Here is a 23,805-nt window from a genome sequence, read left to right as displayed (position 1 = left end):
AGAAGCCAAGAAAAGAAATGAAGGCGAAAGCAGAGACCACAAAAGAATAGGGCTGAGGTTACACCGAGAGGTGCAAGAGACTATTCAAGTATATGGCGGAGATAGGCAAAGGTAACAACTCAATTGCCAAGAAATAGCCCCCAAATATGAGGGATGAGTCTCAAAGAGAAGAGAATAGAGGCTTTTCAAAGTTCTGGAAATACTTCCAATATCTTAGTCAACTCTTTTGGTGTTTGCGTAGAATTGCCAGTTAAGTCACCCGCGGGTGGGGCGAGGAGATCGGGAGATTATCAGAGATAGTATACAAGATGTGTTGAAAGAGAGCATTCAACCAAGAGGGTTGTTTTTAATAATGGGAAGAAAAAAAGATATAAAAAAAGAAGAAGAAGAAGAAGAAGAAGAAGTAGCAAAAAGGTTTCAATATAAAGAAGAGGTAAAGAGAGAGAAAGCCAAAGGAGGAAGAGACGGAAAATGGGGGAGAAGAGGGAGGAGGGGGGGGGGAAGAGAACTAATAAGAGAGAAAGGGAAAACACCGAGCTAGGACCCTCTGTCTCTTCTCTCACTCTCCCTCTCTCTCTCTTTTTCATGAAAAGTACAAAATAATAAAAAATAATAATAAAAAAGAGTCCAATAACTAAAGGGAAAAAAAAAGAGGGAAAGGGGAAGTTGGCGATCGGCAATGACGGCGTCAACACTCACAACCAATCGGAGAAGCGATCAGCCGTCTCCTAGTGAAAGGCGCGGGTCTGAGACATTGCCCAGGTGGCCCATCCGCTGACTTCGCTGACTTCGTTTCCCTCCCAAATTTCTTTTTTGCCCACATTCGCCATTGGCGCCCGTGTACGCCGTGTACGCCGTGTCCCGCGCATAAGGGCGGTTATGCCGCTTAAAGGGTTTTTCGAATTTTTGGTGATTATTTTCTCGGTATATTGACATATATATTTTATTTAATTCTTCCCTTGTTATAATTGTTATTCTAATTCCCTTTCTCCCTAATTCCTTCTAAAAGCCTGTTTTTAATTTTTTTTTCCCCCATGGATTCTGGCGCCCATCTCGGGAATTATTGATGACTGCAGCGTGCCGCGGCGCTAGGACCAAGGAACTAAAATCAACTAGAGGAGTCGGCTGGGCACGGATGCCTCATGGGCGCTTTCAGGGAGTTTAGACGACTTTTCTTTGTTACAGTTCAAAACTCCCACTTTATCTGTCATATTCTTATACGGAATATCTCCGTACAGGCATGTATATAGATATACATGTACCTAAGTAGGTATTGTACATACTGGCACCTGATTCAGTCCCAACTCTCAGAATTCTATCACTATCACTATCACTTTTCTCATAGCACCTATCATAAATTCATAATGAAAATGTAATAATAATAGTACTTATCCATACTATCCAATCATAAATACAATGGTACATATGTATGTACATTAGGTATCTATTTCAACCTTGGAAGGTTCCAAGGTTCCAGGTAAGAGCTTGGTGCTGACTAAGACTTCGACGAGACCGCGAGAGATCAAGTTCAAACATCCAACGCGCTCTCACCGCCAGAGTCTACGATAGCTTCCTTCTTTTTTTTGTCCCCCAAATTTCATGCTTATTTTTTTACTGCCTTCAGTGTATGGTAAGCCTTGACCTAAACTCACATTCCCTTCCCCTTAGTCCCCCTGTCCAATCATTTCTCGTCCTGACATCGTGCTGACCCCCCCAAGACCCCTCTAAAGGATCTCTACCCCACCGAACACACTTGCTTCTCATTCCCCTCTATCATTTGATACTGCCTTGCAGCCGCCCTGGCACCACCATATCCTGTCCAGGCGGTTCCCATCAACCTCCACCCTTGATTCTCGTGTCTCAACCCCCCCATTCCGTCATCAGAGGCGACATCGCCAGCCTCCGCCGGGATGTCGATTTCGGTACAAGAGCTGGACAACACGGTCCGAGCTTTGTTTGAAGGCAAAGGTGCTGTGGTAAGTTAAACCTTCTGCTCGATACAGCTTGGATTGCAGAATTCATGGAAATTCATGGATTCTCTATACCCCTCAGTGAAGATTTGGGGATCACAACACTGACACTGATAACCCACCTCTAGCAAAACCAAGCACAGCAGACTTTGACAGAAGTAAGCGCACAGCCCTTCCACAACGTCGTCTGAATTGTAAACTAATCATTCCTGTGCTCTTCAGTTCAAGCAAAATCCCGATGCCTGGGTCACCGTGGGCAATATCCTCCAAGAGGCCTCATACCTTCAAACCAAATGTGTGTTTTGAGTGGCAACACCCCCCTATGCCTTGAAATTTCTGGGGGAACCAAAAAAGAGGAGTTGCTGACTTTAATAGACATTGCTCTCCAAGTCTTGGACAATGTGATTATGACCCGATGGAAGGTTCTACCAAGAGACCAATGCCAGGGTAAGAACTACAATAACATCGTGATTCTGCCTCCCGCCCATACTAATATTATCCATCATAGGTATCCGCAATTTTATTGTGAGATTTATTCTCGAGAATTCCGAATCCGAAGAGAAAATCCAAGCGGAGCGCCCTCTATTGAACAAGCTCAATCTCGTTCTCGTCTCCATTCTGAAGCAAGAATGGCCGCACAACTGGCCCACCTTCATCAACGAGATCATCTCTTCTTGTCATGCCAGCCTTTCGATCTGTGAGAACAACATGACAATTCTCCGTCTGTTGTCGGAGGAAGTCTTCGATTTTTCGCAAGATCAAATGACTTCTGCCAAGGCACGGAATTTGAAGACCTCCATGACCTCGGAATTTGCGTCGATCTTCCAATTGTGCTCCGAGGTTCTTAACACTGCAAACCAACCTAGTTTGGTGAAAGCGACCCTCGAAACTCTTCTTCGATTTTTGAACTGGATCCCGTTGGGATACATTTTCGAAACCCCTATCATCAACACTCTCCTCACCCGATTCCTGGGAGAGCCCGAGTTCCGAAATGTGACTTTGAAGTGTCTGACTGAGATTGGTGGCTTGCAAATTGGCGCTCCTTACAACTACGACGAACGGTTGGTGCACATGTTCACCGAGACCCTCACGACCGTTTCCAATGTCATTCCTCTGTCCCTGGACCTGAAGCAGACATATGCCATGAGCAACGGACGAGACCAAGAGTTTGTATCAAACTTGGCCTTGTTCCTCTCGAGCTTTTTCAGTGCTCATCTGGATGTACGCTCCTCCTTTCCTTCAACGCCATGCTGGTTTTCTTGTTGCTGACGTCCTGCTTTCTTTCATAGCTTATCGAGAAGTTGCCCAACCAAGATTACCTCACGCACGCACATTTCTACCTGATTCGGGTCAGCCAGATCGACGATCGGGAAGTGTTCAAGATTTGCTTGGACTACTGGACGAGGCTCGTCCAAGAACTTTACGAGGAGATGCAGCAGCTCCCAATTACCGACATTAACCCGCTGGTATCCATGAGCGTTAGTGGGTTGGCGAATGGTGGTGCTCCCAATCCCACTACCCTAGCGAACTATCCTTTGCGCAAGCACAAGTACGAGACTGTGTTAACAAACCTCCGCACCGTGATGATCGAGAAGATGGTCCGCCCAGAAGAGGTCTTGGTTGTCGAAAACGACGAGGGTGAAATTGTGCGCGAGTTTGTTAAGGAAAGTGACACCATCCAACTTTACAAGACGATACGCGAATGCTTGGTCTACCTGACCCATCTTGATGTGGTTGATACGGAGACCATCATGATCGATAAACTGGCCAAGCAAGTTGATGGAACCGAATGGTCGTGGGTGAACTGTAACACGCTTTGCTGGGCTATTGGTTCTATCTCTGGAGCCATGAACGAGGAAACCGAAAAACGTTTCCTGGTAACCGTGATCAAGGATCTTCTTGGCCTCACAGAGCAGAAGCGCGGAAAGGACAACAAAGCTGTGGTGGCGAGTAACATCATGTACATCGTGGGACAATACCCCCGGTTCTTGAAGGCTCACTGGAAGTTCCTGAAGACGGTCGTCAACAAGCTCTTTGAGTTTATGCACGAGACACACGAGGGTGTCCAAGACATGGCTTGCGATACGTTTATCAAGATCGCCAACAAGTGCAGACGCCATTTCGTGGCACTCCAACCTGGTGAAAGCGAACCTTTCATCGAAGAAATTGTCCGGAATATGAGAAAGATCACGATGGACCTCTCCCCGCAACAGATCCATACTTTCTATGAAGCCTGTGGCTACATGATCTCAGCGCAAGGTCAGAAGGGTCTTCAAGACCGCTTGACCGAAAACTTGATGGCGCTCCCTAACACCGCCTGGGATCAAATTATTGCGGAGGCAAACCAAAACCCCGCGATTCTGCAAGATGCTAACACCATCAAGATCGTTGGAAACATCATGAAGACTAATGTTGCAGCTTGCTCTTCAATTGGTACCTACTTTTATTCTCAGATTGGCCGGATCTATCACGACATGTTGAATATGTACCGTGCTGCCAGTCAGCTGATTAATGATGCTGTTGCTAGTGATGGTAAGTAACCCAACTCACCGTTGATGAGCAGCCGAAATTCTTTTCCCATTTGACTGACACACAAACAGGAGCCATTGCACCGAAAACCCCCAAGGTCCGAGGACTTCGGACCATCAAGAAAGAAATCTTGAAGCTCATTGACACCTACGTGGACAAGTCAGACGACCTTGAGATGGTCAATGCCAGCATGGTACCGCCGCTTATGGAGGCTGTACTTATTGATTATGCCCGGAACGTCCCCGATGCACGCGAGGCTGAGGTCCTGAATGCCATGACTACGATCATCCACAAGCTTCACGTATGTTCCTTCTTGGCTTTTTTTTTTAACTTGATGACTGGCAATGCCCCTTTATTCAATGGCTTCGCACATCGCATACTTGCACCTTGCTAACAGCTGAATTAGAATCTGATGGAGGATAAGATTCCAGCCATCATGGACAGTGTTTTCAACTGCACTCTTGAGATGATCAACAAAGACTTCCACGAATACCCTGAACATCGGGTTGAGTTCTTTAAACTACTTCAAGCTGTCAATCTGTACTGCTTCCAGGCACTTTTGAAACTCGATGCTGCGCAGTTCAAGTTTGTCATCGATTCATGCATGTGGGCATCAAAGCATGACAACCGCGAGGTGGAGAACACTGGTCTTACAATGTGCCTGGAGCTGATGAACAACATGGCCGAAACTGACCCGCAGACCTCGAGTATTTTCTTCCGCGAGTTCTACATCCCAATTCTCCAGGACGTCTTCTTTGTCCTCACAGACAGTGACCATAAGGCTGGTAAGTAATGTCCTTAGTGTTTGGTATGGAAAAAGAAGCTTACAACGTGATCTTCTAGGGTTCAAATCCCAGGCTATGCTTTTGTCGCGCATGTTTTACTTTGTGGAATCAGGCAAAATCCAGGAGCCCATCTACTCCCCCGATCAAGCCCCGGCTGGGACTTCAAACAAAGACTTTTTGCAGGAGCACATCGCAAATTTGCTCAAGAATGCATTCGGTAATCTTCAAGAGTAAGCTCCCTCGGCGTCGATTGAAATCATGCAAGACCGTACTGACTTTTTCCCACCAGAGCACAAATCAAGCAGTTTGTTCTTGGACTGTTTGCATACACTGATGACTTAAACAAATTCAAGACTCACCTTCGTGATTTCTTGATTTCCCTGAAAGAATTCTCTGATGACAACGCGGAGCTGTATGCCGAAGAACGGGAGCAGGCGGTGCGTGATGCCCAGGTCGCTGAGCGCGATCGAGCTATGAAGGTTGGAGGTCTGTTGAAGCCATCGGAGATGGATCATGAGGATGAGCTATGACTGGACCAAGAACTGCGTGCTGAGTTTGTTGCTGCCTCTACTGGTTCCCCTGGACACGAGCAAGAATCAGGGTTGACCTGGAGTGACGGCCTTGACGGCTGGTCCTTCTACGAGCTCTAGATCATGGGAAGCCATGTGTTGCTGCAACATGGGAGGCTTTGCTCTGGAAAGATGTGTGTGAATTTATTCTTTTATCTTTTCTTTTTTTTTTATCACCTCCCTTGGCTGTTGGGCATGCGACATAAACCCATTCCCTGTCTGAGCGGGTTGAGATTGGTGCATCACGGCTCTACATGGAATGGAATTACCAATTTCATCTGTGTACTTTGCCTATTCAAGGCGCGAGCTTGTTTGATAGCTTCTAACGTCAAATGATTTAAAAACTATTTCCAATTCAAAGATACAAACAGTGTATAAGTGATAACTGTCTTAACTACATTGAGGCCTATGCTATGTATAGATATCGTATGTACATGTGCAGTGATCGGAAGGCGGTGAATCCTTATCAGTTGCATCACCAGAAAAAGTACCTAGGTAGTGATTTTATGCTTCTTTGCTTCTTTGCTTCTTTGCTTCTCTGAGCCCTTTTAACTCACGTCACTCTATTCCATCACAATGTCTCGAACACGCCAGCCGATGGGGTCAAATCTGTTCCAAACCACCACAGAGTCCCCACAAGACTCCTCAACTGCCCACATTCCCCCAACCCTCAGATTACGAGCTGAGGAAGCACCTACTGATGCCAGCGAAGCAACATCGTCTTCTCGGCGAATCAGATGGAGTGAAGATGTTGTAGACAACGAGGGCATGGGAAAAAAGAGTTCAAAAGGTATGGTTCTAATTTATCTATTCTCTATTCACCTCGATCATTCTCCGCAACCAGCAACAATCTAACCGCCCCCAGTATGCTGCATCTACCACAAAGCTCGGCCAGTGGGAGAAAGTAGCTCAGAAGAGTCTTCATCCAGCTCATCTGAGAGTGATAGCGAGAGTGAAGACGACCGTCGCACCGCCAGAGTCAACCGGGCTCGCCACACACACTCACACAACGGAGGGCGGGAACCCCACAGCGAGCACGCGTCCCAACCGGACGAAGGGTGTTGCCCCGAAGACCACGGCTCTAAACCGAAACGCAATCGCAGGAAGCCAAGTCCGAATGCATATGAGAAGATGCCTAAGCCGTCGAAGAATCCGAAGCAGAACCAAAATCATGCGCGGGGTACTTGATATTGTTTTTTGGGGCTTTTCCGATTGGTAAGGCAATGCAAGGCAAGGAGATGAGGCGGAACTGAGCAAATCTTGGGCTATGCCTTCTAGTTGGGCTCCGATGCACAGCCATACGAATCATCTTGGCTAGGGTCGTATACTACCCCCTCCCTTTGTGTGTGATATGTGACAGATCTATATCTGTGCGCAGTGTGTATGACCATTGCACGACGCTGGGAAAGAGCCACTCAACTCCGGTGTGTGGCATGCAGGAAAATGTACAATGAAATGGCATGACCTTTGACAGAGTCAGAGGGGAGGGACATGTCGAATCCATTTACGGCGCGCTGCATCCGATGCGACGGTTGAGTGGTCATTGAAAGAGCTACTTTTACTTGGCCTACTTGAAACACGTAGAGGACGTTGGGTAGACAAGATAATGAAATTTGTATTGAGAAGATAGGGATCGCAGTGAGGGGGTATCTGAAACATAACTGCAGCCCGGTCCGGTCTATAATTGTACATAGGCAAGGATAGAGAGATCCTGTTACTGGCAAGCGCTAAAGTGAACTTCATACCATCATGCTTTTTCTCCTTGCAGCAACACGCTGCCCACGTCTGACGTCATTGGTGTCCATTGTCGAACTATTTGGTCCCGGTCCAAATGAGTCCTCGTCTTCTGGAGAGTCGCCAGTTGGGGATTGCAGGTCAACCTGGTCCACGCCGTATTGTGCTATATTTGCAGTTGTACTCCTGGGGTTTGACGAGTGACGTCGAGTCTGACGCCTTGAATTTAATGGCTTTTGAGACACTTGGGCCGAGATATCTGCGAGGCTGTCCTCAATCTCATTCTTGAGGGCAGAACTTGGATTCCCCGCATCGTTGTCGTCCTTTGGGTTCGCTGACACCTTGCGTTTTCTCCGTGAGACCATTGCCAGCTGTTCTGAAGATCCGTCTGCGGAGAACAGATCTGAGCTCTGCGCCAGAGTGGAATCATCCGGGAGGCTGCTATGAGGCTGAGTGTGGCCACCCTCTCCTCCACCGTCCACGTTTTCTTGACTTGCCTGGAAACTAGAGGACCTTCGCGATCCAAGTGCAACAGCATCGATCATTTCCTTGGTAGGGCGGCGCATCTTGTCCCGGAGGTTAGGCTCTGCATAGCTAACTACAGCACCACGACGCCGGGAAGGCCGAACTGCAGACTCTTCCTCCGTCTTCATTGCATTCGGATGTAGTGGCATTGCTGGCTGGTGTGGCGTTGGCTCTTCTAGCTGGGGAGGGACAGGGTGAATGGCGCGCTTTTCTTTGTTTGAAGGGGCGATTCTGGAAACACGCGGCTTTTGATTGACAGTCTTGCCACCGATTTTCTCGACATCCTTCACTTTCTGGGGCGAGTTGTTATTCTCGTCACCCTTAGTGGACATTTGCAGAAGCTTAGAGTCCTGGTACGAAGACATGCGGGCCTTCTTGGGAGATCCTAGATTGGAATTTGCACTCTCTGTTCGGATTGTTAGCTATACCCATTGTAGGGTTTGAACTAAGAGTCTGCAGAACATACTTGGCTCGAGGACCTTCCGCATAGACAGGACCGGGGTTTTTGAACCTCTTGTCACCTCGACGTGGCTTTCAGTGAGTAATTGGTCTCGCTGTGTATCTTCGAATGGTGTTGTTCGCTTTTTGGGGCTGTGACTGGGCCGGGTGAATTGGAATTCGTCGTCGTCGCCGTCGCCAATAAGGTTGGATGCGAATCTGTCATCGTCTTCGGGTATGTATTTGCGCTTTGTTGAAACCGGTTTTGCATGCTGAGTAGTGTCGACAGGTGGACTTGGCGGCCGATCTGTTTGCGCGGGGCTAATTTCTGGCGCAACAATCGAACCTGACTTCTTTTTCTTCCTGCGTGTCTCGAGGGTTGGAGGAAGTAACGGCTCTGGTTCTTCGGGGGTATCATTTTCTATTTGGCTCCTGAATTTCGATTCTGGTGGCGATGGACTTGAATGTTCGATAGGTGCATCCCCTTCCTCCGGCATAAAGCTGAACTGTGGCGGAGAATCTAGGATGCTGTGATCGTCATGGACCAGGCTGTCGAGCTCCTGGGGCCTGGAGAAGGTGTTAGCAACTTGGAGTGGCCTAAAAATATGGAGCGTCCTTACTCCAGAGTCCGCCGGGGATAATATTTGTCCTCAACAATGGCAGGAAGCCTTCCATCTTCGCCTCCCACTATGTCTTCTGTCCTAGGTCTGGACTCCGCCTGCTTTGGCCTATCGAGCTGATCGTCGCAGAGCTTTCCCACCTTGCGGGGCAATGAACCCAAATCTGCCGCCAAATTGCTCAACTCGGCTAGTTTGGCATCTAGCTTGGATTTGATGTCGTATATTCCATTGTGCAGCATTTTCCCTGCTTCCAATCTTTCGGTTTCCTGTGTGAGATTGATGACCTGTTTGCGAAGCGACACATTCTCCGAAAGTAGATGCGATACTTCTGACTCTAGGCTGCGAATACGAAGAGATTGCAAGGAGTTCACCCTTGCGATCTCACGGTTTTGTCGCACAAATCGTCGCTTCACTGGATGGAAACCAAGAGGCCATATGTCAACTGCTAGCTCGAACGTTGTAAAATAGCGGTATATTGCGCGAACTTACAAGCATCAATGGACTCGGCAGGAGCCGCATAGTCATTCAACCGAGCCATGGTGTTGACCGGGGGGCAGCGACCACTGCGTAATTAGACAGGTTGGAAGACAATCCTGGTGTGCAGGTAGAATGAACTTGGACGTAATGTCGAGTCCACAGATTACACACCAGGAAAAGGACTGTGCGTTGTTTGGGGTTAAGTTCTGAGTATGGAGCGAAGAGAGAGAAGGTAAACAGCGACGAATGCCAAGCCCTTGTTGATGTTTGTCCGCTTTTGGTTTAGCTTCCAAAGCTGGCTAGTGTTTGGATGACTCAGCACGCCTCCTGGCGGGGCCACGGCCATCAACAGGACTTTCTGAGAGCTCGTGTTCTTCATAGCTTCTTCTCCCGCCACAGATTTCCCATAATGGCGTACTCATCACGACCAACATCAATGCTCCCCGGTGCTCCTGGTGGCTCATCTATGCGCCAGCCCAGTGGTTCGCAATCGCAGCAATCTTCGGCGCTGTCGGCCCGCATTGCAGCCAAAAAGGCGGAACTGGAGAACCTGCGACAACTACGTGATCTGAGTGGAACATTGGCGATTCAGATGCAAGCGTTGGATAATAAGATCTCCACGCTGAAAGATGGCACCGAAGGTTGGTCTACCTGTCCCTTGATTCGAGGCTGGTCGCTAACTGTACCCTGTTAATTAGCTGTTGCATACGTGCTTTCCAACTGGGATAACGTTCTTAGGGCCATTACTCTCGCCTCGAGTAAGTCAATTTATACAATGTACTTTTCAAACTTTGGAATTCCATACTGATTTTTATCCTGTAACAGACAAGGCAGGCGGACTCTATGAACCTATGGAGTCGGATAGTAAGAATGTGGAGAAACCACGCAACGATGCTCGTTTGCCATCAACGCTGGTTCGCATTCCAGCTGAGCCACGTGATAAGACGGGCGAGTGAACCGGCCAGTGACATCTCTCTCTCCCCCTTCGACCCCGGCCGAAACACCGCGAATGATCTCATCTTTTGCGGCACACCCGAACCATTTGTGAAAGTTTGACAGGCCTATGCACTCGACATTTCTCTCCGGGTTTATCTCGCCAATATGTGTATGAGCCCAAAGAATTGGCCATTGCATTTTGAGCATGCCCTCGGACCTAGTTGGCTCATGTCGATATGACTTGGTGACCTTTCCCAGAACAGAAGACTATCAGACGAAGAGCAGATTGCTTCGAGGTCTAATCATGGGACTTCCAGCCATGTTTCGCAGGAAGCATCTGAGAATCGAAGATAATCCATTTCTCGCGTGACCAACTGATTTCAATGCAGATTTGCAGATTTTGGTCCATGCAATAAAGATGGTTATCTCGAAATGGTGGACGAATCAGAAGAGGATTAAGATTATTTCCTTTCCCCTCTCAGTTTTAGTTCCTTTTGAAACTTCTGCACTACTGCAAAGATAATCATACAGGAATAGCTGCATAGCAAGGAATATAGGATGAAGTGATTGGTGGAGGCTACAGAGTACATGGGTAATAGTTACAAGTTAATAGAGTCAAGGTTCAGGCATCATGAGACGGAGACTGAAAGAGGAAAATCCATCTTACCATTTCGAGGTTCCTGCAGATTTTTAGGGGCAAAAAAGAAGGCGAACGGACACTCTTGGACCTATTTAGGTACCTACCTATTAGGTACATAGTTATATGCACCTATATATGTACCTATGTTTTGGTGGATTTGAAGTACATGTGCCTGAAAGGGTACTTGATTTGAAAGTACTTCTATTAGTGGATTACATATAAACTACATAGCATTGCAATACGGTAGGTACTTATCCACGGAGTACCTCCATACCTATATCTCTCTTTTTCTTTTTCCTTTAAGCGCCCGAAGCACAACAAATTCCCCTCTTTTCCTTGTCAACGTGCACTCCCATTGCATTTCAATTGCATTTCATTCGACATGCGCGATTATATTTCCCCGCAATAGCCGGGTTGGTTTTATTTTTATTCTTTTATTCTTTTCTTTCTTTTCCTTTTTTAAGGACCTCGTTGCCCATTCCATTGCGTGGTATGGCATGATCGCTGTGTGACACTTCAACAATGTCAGTCTTATGAGGTGATTAGGCTTCTTTACTTCTTTACTTCTTTACTTCTTGACTGCTTGGCTTTTGAGCTTTGATCTTTCTCTTCTCTCTCCAAATATCTCAATCTTGCACCTTTGCAACCTTTCCAACATCCCAACCTCAATTTCATCTATAATTACCCTTAACCCGAGACCACCGTTTCTCTCATATACCATGTCGACTGAATGGTCTTTGGACTTCTGTTTGGTCTGTGACCGTCAGACCCTGGGCGCTCCCTACTGCTCCCAAACATGCCGACTAGCAGAGCTGGACGAGGTATCGGATGGGATGTCACGAAGATCGAGCGCAGCGTCTACACATTGGTCTGAGATCAACCAGGCCCAAGCTCGAGCCGAAGCCCTCAAAGCAGACACCCATAACCCATCTCGAACTCTATCTGTCTCCTCATCTCAAACCTCACTCTCTTCGCTGAAGAGTAACACATCCACTTCCTCCAATGTGGCCGACCGGCTCCAAGATGAATTGCGCGATTACGCATCTTGCTTCGACCAAGTTCGCGACCTGAAACGGCGCATGACTACCACATGATTTCAATTCGAACTCGAACCCGGACTCGAAAATTGTGCTTCTCGAGTCCATCGTCCCACATCTGGATGATGCCGTGGACACCCAAATGCATGCAGCCCTCATGCTGCTCCCTCATAATTTGCATACACTGCGACACAGGCGTCATTGTTGGAAAAGATATATTATGTTCTTGTCTATTCTTCTATTTTTTTGTTTTTCTTATGGATCAACCCACTTTGGTCTTTCTCACGAACCTATACCCCCGAACTGTTATATATATGTCATGATCATCGGAAGGAGTTGAATCCAGGCTGAGGTGCCTTGACCTAATTAGTTATCTACCAGACTGCCCATGATAAAAATTGGAATTTGGATGATACTTTTTATTTTTATTTTTATTTTTTTAAGAAAAAAAAAAAAGGAAAAAGAAAGTAATAAAAGACCAAGCCTTGACTGGGTTTAAGAGTGTCATATCAATTCCCACATCAAGGTGGGTACGAGGAATGTGTCCGACGTCAAACCGGAAATGCTGGGTATATCAAATAAGAACCACTCGACTCCTCCGCAAAGCTGTATGGAACCAGCAATCCGAAATGCAAGAAGCACAGGCTCTAGGCCAAGATTGCCATATACCCGGGTATCCTCCGGATTTGGCTCTGTGCAGAAGCAAATCCCTACCCCAAATAGATACCACCAATGTGGCACCATTCACTGCGCAAGAACCTTCGACAGAGCCTTTTCATTCTTCGGCACAAATCGGACCTTATATTTTTGAGGAATGGCCACCAGACTAGTCGGATCCGAGTTACCCCGGAGAGGGTGACAGTCTGTTTTGTCATGAGGTTCGAGGCGGAAGCTGTTGAGGGTGCGGATGAAGACCAGGTAGAGCTCACGATTGGCTAGCAGTGACCCGGCGCACATCCGGTAACCCATACCATACGTAAAGAGAGGCGCGTCGGGCTGCTCGAGCCATCGCTCGGGACGGAAGTCATCCGGGTCAGTCCACACGTCGGGGTCTATGAAGGGTTAGATGGTGTTGGGGTCTATTTCCCTTGCCCAGGTAGAATATCAAGTTTGACTCACCCATGTTGCAGGCCCAGGCATTCAAAAAGAACACTGTGCCCTTGGGAATGGTGATTCCCTTATAGGTGATATCTTTGATTGAAGTGCGAGGAAGTGCTAATCGCAGTACAGTGAAGAATCTAGGGTATCGTGGTCAGTCCAGCGTCCAGTCATAGCCCAGTTGGCTGCAATGGAACTAGAACATACCGAAGACATTCCTTGACCAGAGCTGCAATGTACGCACACCTCTGATCATCGTCAGGAGAGCACATGGGATCATCCTCGCCATACATCTCCTGGATAGCCTTGGCCGCCCGATCCTGAATATCAGGACGTTGAGCCAGCAAACCCAAACTCCACGCAACCAAAGTGGTGACAGTGTCAAGGCCACCAGAAAGCATGGTCAAGCTAATCGACGTCAACTCCTCACTGTTCAGCTTAGCTTCCTTATCCATAATAACGTTGGCCTGAATACAAGGCTTATGTGTCCCCTTTGCCATGCGATCATCCAAGTCACTATTAAGCGCACCGAGGTACTTGTCCCGACGCCTTCTCATCTCGGCGGCTTTCTTCGAGTTGGAGCTAAACGGGTTCAACCGCAGAAGAGGGATATAATCCTGCAGGTTTCCGGTGGTGCTTCGGAACCGACTGATCTCTTCCTCCACCTCGGTGATCTCATCGAACAATTCCTCTTCCTGTGAAGCGATACGCACGCCCCAGTTCAGAGTCAATGCCAAACTCAAACTCAGACGCTGGATCATGGCCATGGGATCGACGGGTGTCTTCCCGTGGTTTCCATATCTGTACAGCTCTTCCACGAAGGCCTTTGACTCGACGTCCAAATGTGACACGTACGTATCGACAGAGGGCCGGTTGAGAGCCGACGCGGCGCCCTTTCTGCGTCTCTTCAGAGAGTCGCTATATGGCGAGGTGCCGATAGTTGTTCCGGCAGTATTGGAAACAATCTATATAGGTTTCGTCAGTCCTACTACAGAAGGGGCGGAAACGGAAGAAAAAGACAAAGACAAAAAGCCTGCACATGACACAACTCCGATAACCAACCTTATGGAAAGTATAAGTTTCGGGCCTAGAGCTCAAAGCCTGCGCATTCTGACCGAAAAGCACTTTTGCCGACGCAGCAGAGTTGACCACGACGACGGGGATGTTCCCCAGCTGAATCTGATACACAGCGCCGTGCTTTTTCGACCAGAGGCGATACTGCTCCGCGGCATCTTTGCGAATCTGGGCCAGGTTTCCAATCAACGGCAATCCGCGCGGACCCTTCATACCCTTGACGCGGGCGGCATCACGAATGAACTCATTAAGGATGACATAGAGGATGGGGGCGAGGACGGCTGCGGCGGCTAGTGAGTGGTAGGGATACTCGATCACACTGCCTTGTAGCGACGCCAGGGCAGCGGCGATAGCCATGGTGCTGGATGGTTATGGGATAGATCTTGACGTTGATATATACAAAGATAATCATAGACCTATCAGGACTGGGGGGATGTATAAATATGTGAGTATCACGGCCCTAAGCGTCGAGGCTTTCACGGTATGGAACATTTCCGTGTTGTCAAGGTCGTTCAACCCGCGATGGCCTCTCTCGGTGTCCTTTTACCCCACACTACCCCAGGTCTTGCCAGGTCTCAGGTCTTTTGCAGACAGACGGGCGATGTGCCCAGCCGAGGGCATTCCGCACTGCGGAAATATTCCGCTTAACACTGATGCCATATATAATTCATGCATTAATGCATCAAGGTTGGTTTTATGTATACGGAGTACACCGTAGGTGTACTATAGTTAGTGGTTGTCCCTATATGTCAAATTGAATGCTGATGTTTAAAGAGATGGTATATATGTCCGAAATGCTCCTATTTGTTAAGTAGACTTGGGATACGCTAACAGAGAGACTGATTTCGCTACGTAGATTATTTCCAAGATTTCTCTCTGGAGTATTTATATCAGAGACGCTTTTTCCTTTTTTCCTTTTCTCCTCTTTTTCTTTTTTTAGTCTAAATAGTACTTATATAGTCGTCTATAATGTGATATGACGGTCCAGACCACGCTATTGCTGCATAAGGGGCTAGTGAAGATCATATCCACTTGCGCAAGGACTCAAGACCTTCTAGAAAGAAGAGCCTCATTCGGCAAAAGGTTTCCCAAATCTGGGAAGGTTCCCATATGTCAACCCTTTGACTCTCCGAGATTCGATGATAACATTCTTAACCAAAACCGGAATCCAGAGGGATTGGCATAGTGGAGTTCGAAGGGACTCGCAAGCAGGTCGATCCAAAGCTGTTCATCAACGGGTCCCCCTGGTCTCCCGTGGGCCCCGGATGGGGCAAGATAGCAGTCCCTGACTGGTCAATTGGTCAAATGGAGCTTGACAGTCAGGTGGCCACGAAGAGATTGATCGAAGTCCAGACCCTTTGAGATAGATCGGCAGAGATAAAATGCGTCGGGGAATGAACGTAGAATCGGCTTCCCGATATTTATACTATTTATATTATAGCATCTGTAAAAGTATTGTAATCCTGGGAAATTGGAAATTGGAAATTGGAAATTTGAAATCTGTAGAAAGTTGAGAGCTGGAAAGGGGAAGTTGGAAGCTCTGGAAGGGATAACGAAATTTCTTCACGTCATGTGTCGGAGTAGAGACCCGGGGAGGTTTTTTCCCCTAATCCCCTGGGCCAATTGGTGGGAGAATTGAGAGAAACAAGGCAGGGCCCATCCCCATCTTCCCATCTCCATCTGCTCCAATGGTGAGCTGCCCTGCTCCCATGTCCCCATGTCCCCATGACGCAGAGGCTCTTGTACTCGTGACCACCCCTGTATTCGCAGTGGAAGGTGTAGCGATCAAGCTAATCTCATCTTTGGTATCTGTGGTATCTGGACTTGAACCGATTGTCGCAAATCTTGCCTTTCATAGATGTGTGTTGTTATATTTGCCTTGATATTCTTGGAAAAATAAAATAATAATAAAAAAGGGAAATTGTCGTTGTCTTTCCCGCCTCTCGCCTCCCCTTCACTCATTCCTCTCTGAATTCCTCTCCTCTTCATCTCCTCTTCATCTTCTCCCCCTAATCATCCTTCGTATTCCTCTTTTCGCACATATTCTTACGGAAAAATCCCGGCATATTTGGAAATTTAATCACATTACATCCATTACATCCATTACATCACCGCACACTCCGAAGACCGCAGATCATGGCTGCCCGGCACTCGCGCAAGCTCTTGAGACCTCTCCTCTACACATCCGCAGCCGCTGCCGCAGGAGCAGGTGTTCTCTACATTTCTTATCGTCCGCGAAATATTCCGGGCCTCGAAGCCCCGGCCGTTCCTCCGCCAGGTTACCGTGAAGGCAAGCTGGTTCCGCCCAGTTTCCCTTCAATCAAGTCTCGCCTCGATCAGATTCAGGACCTTAAGCGCAGTAACGACGAGGAGGAATATGACCTGCTCATCATTGGTGCTGGAGCCACTGGAGCTGGTATCGCACTAGATGCCGCCACCCGAGGCCTGAAGGTCGCGGTGGTGGAGAGAGATGACTTCAGTTCGGGTACTAGTAGTAAGAGTACCAAACTGGTACACGGTGGTGTCCGTTACCTTGAAAAGGCTGTGTGGGAATTGGACTACAATCAGTGAGTTTTTCCTATTTTTTTTTGCCCCTCTTTTCCTTTTTCCTTTTTCCTTGCACTTTTTGTATTTTCAATTGGAAACATTTTGACGTCAAAATCACCGCATCCCGGGCATCCCTGCTAACAATGGCATCGCAGGTATGCGCTAGTCAAGGAGGCTCTCAGGGAGCGCAAGTATTTCTTGAACACAGCTCCCCATCTGTCATCATGGCTGCCAATTATGGTGCCTGTTCAGAAATGGTGGCAGGCTCCCTATTTCTGGGCCGGCACCAAGGCCTATGACTTCTTGGCTGGTTCCGAGGGCATTGAGACCTCATACTTCCTAACCAAGAGTAAGGCCATTGACGCGTTCCCCATGCTGAAGCGTGATGACATCATTGGAGCAATGGTCTACTATGGTACGTAGCGAACGCCGAGTCTGCGAAGAAATGATTTTGGCTAATTTACGATAAGATGGTGCGCACAATGACTCCCGCATGAACGTCTCTCTCGCCATGACCGCTGCGCTCTACGGTACCACCGTGGTGAACCACCTGGAGGTCACTGGACTGAACAAGGATGCATCCGGCAAGCTGTGCGGTGCGCGCGCCAAGGACCTCGTCACAGAGAAGAACGGCGAGGTCGCCCAGGAGTTCAACATTCGTGCCAAGGGTGTCATCAACGCCACTGGTCCCTTCTCTGATTCCATCCGCAAGATGGACGAGCCCGATGTCAAGGAGATTGTGGCCCCCAGTGCTGGTGTCCACATCATCCTGCCTGGTTACTTCAGCCCCTCAAACATGGGTCTAATTGACCCTTCCACATCGGATGGACGTGTGATCTTCTTCCTGCCGTGGCAGGGTAACACCATCGCTGGTACCACGGACCAGCCCTGTGAGATCGAGGCCCAACCCCAGCCCACTGAGAAGGACATCAACTGGATTCTTTCGGAGATTCGTGGCTACATCGCTCCGGATATCACCGTGGACCGAAGCGACGTCCTGGCTGCTTGGTCTGGTATCCGTCCCTTGGTGCGCGATCCCAAGGTGAAGAACTCGGAGGCTCTCGTCCGAAACCACCTGGTGACCGTCTCTCAGTCTGGACTGTTGACTTGCGCCGGTGGTAAGTGGACCACTTATCGCCAGATGGCCGAGGAGGCCGTGGACGAGGCGATCAACGTGTTCAAGCTCAAGCCCCGCCAGCTCAGCACCCTTCCCGACATCAGTGGTGTCGGTGGCAGTGGCCTGGTTGCTGACGGTGCCGTTCTCGACGGTAGCTGCCAGACTCACCAGGTGCGCCTCATCGGTGCCCACGGTTTCTCCAAGACCCTGTTCATCAACCTTATCCAGCACTTCGGCCTCGAGACCGACGTGGCCAAGCACCTTACCGAGTCGTACGGTGACCGCTCATGGCAGGTCGCTGCCTTGTCTTCCCCTACCAGCGAACGTTTCCCTGTGCGTGGCTGCCGCATCTCCCCCATGTATCCTTTCATTGATGGCGAGGTCCGCTACGCCGTTCGTCACGAGTATGCCCAAACCGCCGTCGATGTGATTGCCCGTCGCACCCGTCTGGCTTTCCTGAATGCCGAGGCCGCTCTCGAATCCCTCCCCACCGTGATTGACCTGATGGGTGAGGAATTGGAGTGGAGCACTGCCCGCAAGGACCTTGAGTGGAAAGATTCCTTGACATTCCTTTCGTCCATGGGTCTGCCCAAGAGCTTCATGGGCCTTTCGCGTCGTGATGTCCAGAATGGCCGTGTTAAGCAGGTCGATGATGCCGAGCGTGCGACTTTCTCTCGTAACGGTATGTTCCAAACTTGCTGAAAACAAAAACAATCCAATGAACCACATCGCTGACCGTTCTAGAACCTCCCGCGGATATGATTGAGAGTGACAAGCGTGCTACTACTGCAGCTCCTGCAGCTCCTGCAGCAACGCCCTCGCTCAATTAGATGAAGTGTGGGTATATATAGACCGGCCTTGTATAAATAGAAGCGTTCCTCTTTATTTTGTTCCAACATCGATATTTTTTTCTTGGTCTCTTCATTGACGCTCTGAAACCGGGGACCTTCTCCAAAATCCCGAAACCTCCAAGACCCCAAAATGATGTTTCCCAAAAAGACATTCACATTCGGAAAGTGCCACCCTGAACTCGCTAGTAGTTTCAATTTCTTCAATTTCTTCATTCTCCATTCTCTCCATTCTCCCCATTCTCTTCATTTTCATATCTTTTATTCTTTCAATCCCCTGTATTTTGTCAACGCACCATGAACCCCAATCAGTGTGAGATCGATTCCCAACCGCTGAGCTTTGTGAAGCAAAAGCTGGATCCGGATAAAGAGTCCGTCTTACCAAAGCCAGAGTTGGAGGAACAGGATCCCTTCGGAGATGAAAGCCAAGCTGGCGTGAAGTACAAGACCATGGCGTGGTGGTGAGTGTTTCTCTTTTCCACAGGTAGAGCGAAGCTCATCTTTTCAACAGGCAAGCCGGTATGAGTAAGTCTATGTCTTGTATATTGTCCAGCATTCTCTAACAGACCCGATCAGTCATGATCGCAGAAACCATCTCGCTTGGTATCCTCGCGCTGCCCAAAGCGCTTGCAGTGCTAGGTCTTATTCCGTACGATCTCCTCTTCGTCGACCTGCAAAGGCTGAGCTAACTTTCCTGTTCAGCGGCATCCTAACCATCCTTGGGGTCGGGACAATCTCGACGTATACTGCGTATACTATTGGACAATTCAAATGCCGCCATGTTCGAGTGCACAGCATGGCTGATGCTGGGGATATTTTGATGGGAAAGATCGGACGGAGTACACTGGACGTGGCCCAGCTCGTCTTTTTCGTGTTGGTGATGGGGAGCCATGTCCTCACTTTTTCGATCATGATGAACGTCCTCACTGAGCATTCCTCTTGCACCATCATATTTTCGGTTGTCGGTTTACTCGCCTCGTTTATGTTGACCCTTCCACGGCGACTTGAGAGGCTTTCTCACATCTCCTCCGTGAGTTTCGTGAGTATCGTCGGAGCTGTTCTCACAGGTATGATTGGGGTCACCCTTGTCAAAGAAGGGCCAGTGCATGTCTCGGCCTTTTCGCCTTCGCCCAAAGTGCATGATGCGTGCCTTGCTATTGCAAATATCATCTTCGCGTACGCAGGACATGTTGCTTTCTTTACCCTTTTCTCTGAGCTCAGAGAGCTCAGGGACTTCCCGAAGGCCCTGGCACTTCTGCAGATGAGTGAAATGGTCTTATATACGGTGGCTGCCATTGTGATATATGCCTATATTGGGCCGACTGTCAACTCGCCCGCTCTCAATTCTGCTGGACAATTGTTTCGCAAGATTTCCTACGCAATCGCAATACCTACGGTACGTTCCTCTTCCCCCTGTGGACTTCTTCGGGTATGAGCTTAACCACTTCATAGATTGTGATCGGGGGCGTGGTGAATGCGCATGTTGCCGTCAAGTTCATCTACGTTCGTGTCTTCCGGGGAACGAACTCGATGCATAGCCGATCATTCCTGGCGCGGTTACTGTGGGCCGCGATATGTGCGGCGCTTTGGATCTTGTCGTGGATCATCGCGGAGGGAATACCGGTTTTCAACGATGTGCTGGGGCTTGCGGTGTGTACTAGCTACCCTATCTGGCCTTGATCCCGACCCGCGAGTACTAATTATTCCTACTAGAGTTCCTTATTTGCTAGTTGGTTTTCATTCGGGCTACCAGGGCTGTTTTGGCTCTACTTGAACCGAAGTTGTTGGTTCCTGACCTGGCGACAGAGAGTGTTGTTCGGCTTCAATATCTTTCTGGTGTTTCTGGGATTTGTCATTGTGAGTTGTGTTCCACTGTAATTCGCTGGATTGAATTAACCCACGCTACCAGTGCATTGTCGGGTTGTATTCGTCTATTCGGTCGATCTTTCACAACCTTCGCGAGGGTGTTGGGGGAGGCAGCTTCTCATGTGCCGATAACTCCCTATACTGAGGCACACTCACCAAAAATCTGACAGGCGGGGGGGCGCGGAAATGGGCAATTACTCTTTGGGGCACAGCATTAGCGTTGCGGGTACGAGAAACATAAAACGCAGAGAACTATCCACCTGCATCGTATATGAATAAATTGAGTTCTCCTGCACGGTTTCACGGATGTAGATGCGCAAGTAGCCGAGAAGTCTGCTCTTCAACCAAGTGGAGATGTGCCCGAGGATCCTCCGAAGCAAAGTGATATGATGCGGAAAAGAATAAGATAAGACGTACTCGGAGAATCATGGTAGTTACATATACTATACCATGTCGATGTTTCCTATTTCCTGCGTATACCATTGAATGTATTTATCTATTCCTTACCAAAAGGGTTTGAAGATAGGGGTATATTTATATGGGATAATATTAATAGACCATAGACACTAACGAATGACTCGCAGAGATTAGTGCCGGGGAATTGGCTGCGGCTAGTAAGGTCGCATACCCGTTGACAAAAATTAATATCTAGAGAAAAGAAAGAAATAAATAAACCAGAAAAAGAAAAGATAGGAAAAAAGAAGACTGACAGTTAAAGAAGGAGATATATAGATAGCACCAAGACCAAGGCATTAATATTAATACATAGTAGATACTGGAATATAACGTCTCTTCTTAACTTTCAATAATTCTTCTTACTAACTTATACTAAATTATATATATATTTTCAAATGTTGTTTTTAGCCTAACAACTTCTCCATATTGACTTTCCCCTCCTTTGGAGTAGAAGCCCGACGCATGTATTGTGTCCCAATCAAGACAGGGGGGGGCCATATTTGTTCCCTGTACAAGGCAAAGGCACGAGGAAAAAAGTGGAAACAACAGCAAGGCATACATGCATGCCATCACACCATTTTCTCTAGAATCGAGGGTGTGATACCAGGAAAATCCTTCGATCTTCTGGATTTGCTGTATATTCAAGTCACTTGGATTGGATCTAAATCCCAATGAAACCCCTTAAGGCAACTCACGAGCCCATCGCCTGTTGCCTTGCACGGACTGTAGAACAACCGTGTTGATCTTCGTGCAGATTTCACATGGGAAGGAAATGAGGCGGTATGTCCCAGGATCAGATTCTGGTTATGGCTCTAGTTTTTGGTTCGAAGCTGGAACCGGTGCCATGGGATACCAGAACCAGAACCAGAACCAGCATCAGCACAAGTGCTATGCAAGTAGGGTGAGATGGAGGACGGTAATGGGTCCCGTGATGTAGGACATTGGGCATCTTCGAACCCCACACCCGGTCCCTGTACCGCGCAAGTTCCAGAGACATCATGTGGAACCCCGGAAAAGAAAATGGAAGACCCCCCTTGGCCAGTGTAAACGTGTTCCGATAGACAGGCAATTTCGGCGTAGCTAGTTGGACACGCCATCGCAATTCGTGGTTTTCTGGTAACTGTTCCAGAAACGGGCTACGGCCCTCTGGGCGACGGTCGAGCCACGGTAGCGGGTAGCAAGGAAGTAATTAAACAGGGCGAACTCGTCTGGCGTGAGCACATAGCTCTCTGGTTGGGCCTGGATGCGATTCCAGAGTTCGGTAATGGCAGCCTCCAAGACGGCGGCAGATTGGGCATTCACGGGGCCATCTTCACATTCTCGAGCGTGTTCTAGGGCCTGTCGTATTTCCGGCCAGCTTCTAGATAGAGGAAGGTTGGGCATATCGTTGGAGAGGGAGTTTAGGTGTTCAGCTGGGGTGTGCTGGTTTTGGTAGTTGTTGGTGAGGGGAGTTTTTTTCAAGATGTTTTTTTTTTTTTGGAGGGGAAAGCTTGGGAGAAAAAGGAAGAAGTGCGCCGCGAGGGCTCGACACAAGCGAAAAGGGTTTCAGGCCAAGTAGAATGCGGAAGAGATGAGACTGTGCATAAGGCCAAACAAGAAAATCCAATGTTTTTTTTTTTTTTTTCCTTCCTTTTTCATTAAATGGGAACAGGTGTGGAGTAACGGGAGAGGGAGGGGAAAACCGGGCCAATGACCCCGAAATGCTATGTCCAGAAGTGTGACATTCGATAAAAAAGTAAATGCAGAGGAATTAGTTGACCTATAAGCTGTGGGACGTTCAGGAACAGGTCGGACTTCATTCCGAAATTGGGAGTTTCAAGAGGTTCAAAGCGGAAAGATAGTCCACAGTGGATATGTTCTCTACGGAGTAGAGGAGAGACTTGGGATGGGACCACCGTTGAGACCTGGAAAGACACATAATCCATAAGGCCAGGGTGTAGTTTGTCGGGATTGCGCCGCCTCTCCCTTGGCATAACGGTTTTCTCGGGCAATTTTAATGACATGCTCCGGGCTAGCATCAAACTAAGCCGTCTGGGAACCAGATGAGACGGTGGAGACGGCGGAAACCGTTTTGAACGGCCCGGTGATTCGTCAATGAGTTATAGGGTTCAAGGGTCAAGGTCGCTTAAAGCCGTCGACTCTGAGGAACCAATTGCGGTCGGAGGAAAGGTCCATTCATGGCCCCAGAGCAATGTCCGGTGCATCAGTTAAGTGGAGTCCTGGTCCTTTGTGGTCCTTTGTGGTCCTTGCGGATGCGGTCCTTGCGGTCCTTGCGGTCCTTTGAGGCTCGTGGGCCTTGGATCCCCGAAACATTCCAATCATTGAGTCTGATATAGTATAAACACTGCGTTAGCGTGTTCCTTTCCAGATCACTCACTCACACATGATTCATGCTTTCGATTTATGGTGAAATGGCCTCGATCCCACCATTCAATGGCCGAGACATCACACAGTTCTCTTTCTTTTTTCTTTTTCTCATAGTTAACTGTTCCAGGGGTTCGCCCGAAACCAAAACGACGTGCTTCTCGGAATATTAAAA

General features: G+C 48.4%; 9 protein-coding genes across 9 annotated transcripts; 6 read left to right on the top strand and 3 right to left on the bottom strand.

The window, feature by feature from the left end:
* Window positions 1–1,910: 1,910 nt before the first annotated feature.
* On the top strand, window positions 1,911–5,814 carry N7525_011508 (exportin CRM1; the record flags this gene model as incomplete). The annotated part of the gene is made up of 10 exons (XM_002560500.1): window positions 1,911–1,976; window positions 2,099–2,128; window positions 2,193–2,265; window positions 2,346–2,417; window positions 2,479–3,191; window positions 3,260–4,502; window positions 4,571–4,800; window positions 4,906–5,284; window positions 5,343–5,514; window positions 5,574–5,814. The coding sequence occupies 10 exons, from the start codon at window positions 1,911–1,913 to the stop codon at window positions 5,812–5,814; spliced, it is 3,219 nt and encodes a 1,072-aa protein (XP_002560546.1).
* Window positions 5,815–6,429: 615 nt separating this feature from the next.
* Window positions 6,430–7,041, top strand: N7525_011507 (PPP1R11/YPI1 family protein; the record flags this gene model as incomplete). Its single annotated transcript, XM_002560501.1, has 2 exons — window positions 6,430–6,643; window positions 6,719–7,041. The coding sequence occupies 2 exons, from the start codon at window positions 6,430–6,432 to the stop codon at window positions 7,039–7,041; spliced, it is 537 nt and encodes a 178-aa protein (XP_002560547.1).
* A 551-nt stretch (window positions 7,042–7,592) lies between these two features.
* N7525_011506 (shugoshin family protein) lies at window positions 7,593–9,708 on the bottom strand (the record flags this gene model as incomplete). Its single annotated transcript, XM_002560502.2, has 4 exons — window positions 7,593–8,518; window positions 8,579–9,117; window positions 9,171–9,582; window positions 9,660–9,708. The coding sequence occupies 4 exons, from the start codon at window positions 9,706–9,708 to the stop codon at window positions 7,593–7,595; spliced, it is 1,926 nt and encodes a 641-aa protein (XP_002560548.2).
* Window positions 9,709–10,056: 348 nt separating this feature from the next.
* Window positions 10,057–10,603, top strand: N7525_011505 (DASH complex subunit DAD2; the record flags this gene model as incomplete). Its single annotated transcript, XM_061215513.1, has 3 exons — window positions 10,057–10,288; window positions 10,346–10,405; window positions 10,473–10,603. The coding sequence occupies 3 exons, from the start codon at window positions 10,057–10,059 to the stop codon at window positions 10,601–10,603; spliced, it is 423 nt and encodes a 140-aa protein (XP_061068025.1).
* A 1,339-nt stretch (window positions 10,604–11,942) lies between these two features.
* On the top strand, window positions 11,943–12,317 carry N7525_011504 (uncharacterized protein; the record flags this gene model as incomplete). Its single annotated transcript, XM_002560504.1, has 1 exon — window positions 11,943–12,317. The coding sequence occupies one exon, from the start codon at window positions 11,943–11,945 to the stop codon at window positions 12,315–12,317; it is 375 nt and encodes a 124-aa protein (XP_002560550.1).
* A 687-nt stretch (window positions 12,318–13,004) lies between these two features.
* N7525_011503 (cytochrome P450) lies at window positions 13,005–14,789 on the bottom strand (the record flags this gene model as incomplete). The annotated part of the gene is made up of 4 exons (XM_002560505.2): window positions 13,005–13,312; window positions 13,380–13,498; window positions 13,566–14,323; window positions 14,421–14,789. 4 exons carry the CDS (start codon window positions 14,787–14,789, stop codon window positions 13,005–13,007), a joined length of 1,554 nt encoding a protein of 517 aa, XP_002560551.1.
* A 1,779-nt stretch (window positions 14,790–16,568) lies between these two features.
* N7525_011502 (glycerol-3-phosphate dehydrogenase GUT2) lies at window positions 16,569–18,926 on the top strand (the record flags this gene model as incomplete). The annotated part of the gene is made up of 4 exons (XM_002560507.1): window positions 16,569–16,999; window positions 17,135–17,394; window positions 17,450–18,778; window positions 18,841–18,926. 4 exons carry the CDS (start codon window positions 16,569–16,571, stop codon window positions 18,924–18,926), a joined length of 2,106 nt encoding a protein of 701 aa, XP_002560553.1.
* A 315-nt stretch (window positions 18,927–19,241) lies between these two features.
* Window positions 19,242–20,624, top strand: N7525_011501 (uncharacterized protein; the record flags this gene model as incomplete). The annotated part of the gene is made up of 5 exons (XM_002560508.2): window positions 19,242–19,405; window positions 19,456–19,469; window positions 19,521–19,593; window positions 19,647–20,340; window positions 20,397–20,624. The coding sequence occupies 5 exons, from the start codon at window positions 19,242–19,244 to the stop codon at window positions 20,622–20,624; spliced, it is 1,173 nt and encodes a 390-aa protein (XP_002560554.2).
* A 1,722-nt stretch (window positions 20,625–22,346) lies between these two features.
* On the bottom strand, window positions 22,347–22,649 carry N7525_011500 (uncharacterized protein; the record flags this gene model as incomplete). Its single annotated transcript, XM_002560509.1, has 1 exon — window positions 22,347–22,649. The coding sequence occupies one exon, from the start codon at window positions 22,647–22,649 to the stop codon at window positions 22,347–22,349; it is 303 nt and encodes a 100-aa protein (XP_002560555.1).
* Between the last annotated feature and the right edge of the window lie 1,156 nt (window positions 22,650–23,805).

This window comes from Penicillium rubens (assembly GCF_028828025.1).
Source record: "Penicillium rubens strain IBT 27055 chromosome Unknown utg000004l_segment0_segment0, whole genome shotgun sequence".
NCBI classification, from domain to species: Eukaryota; Fungi; Ascomycota; class Eurotiomycetes; order Eurotiales; family Aspergillaceae; genus Penicillium; species Penicillium rubens.
The sequence above is the reverse complement of the archived record's forward strand: the minus strand, read 5'-3'. Positions and strand labels throughout refer to the sequence as shown.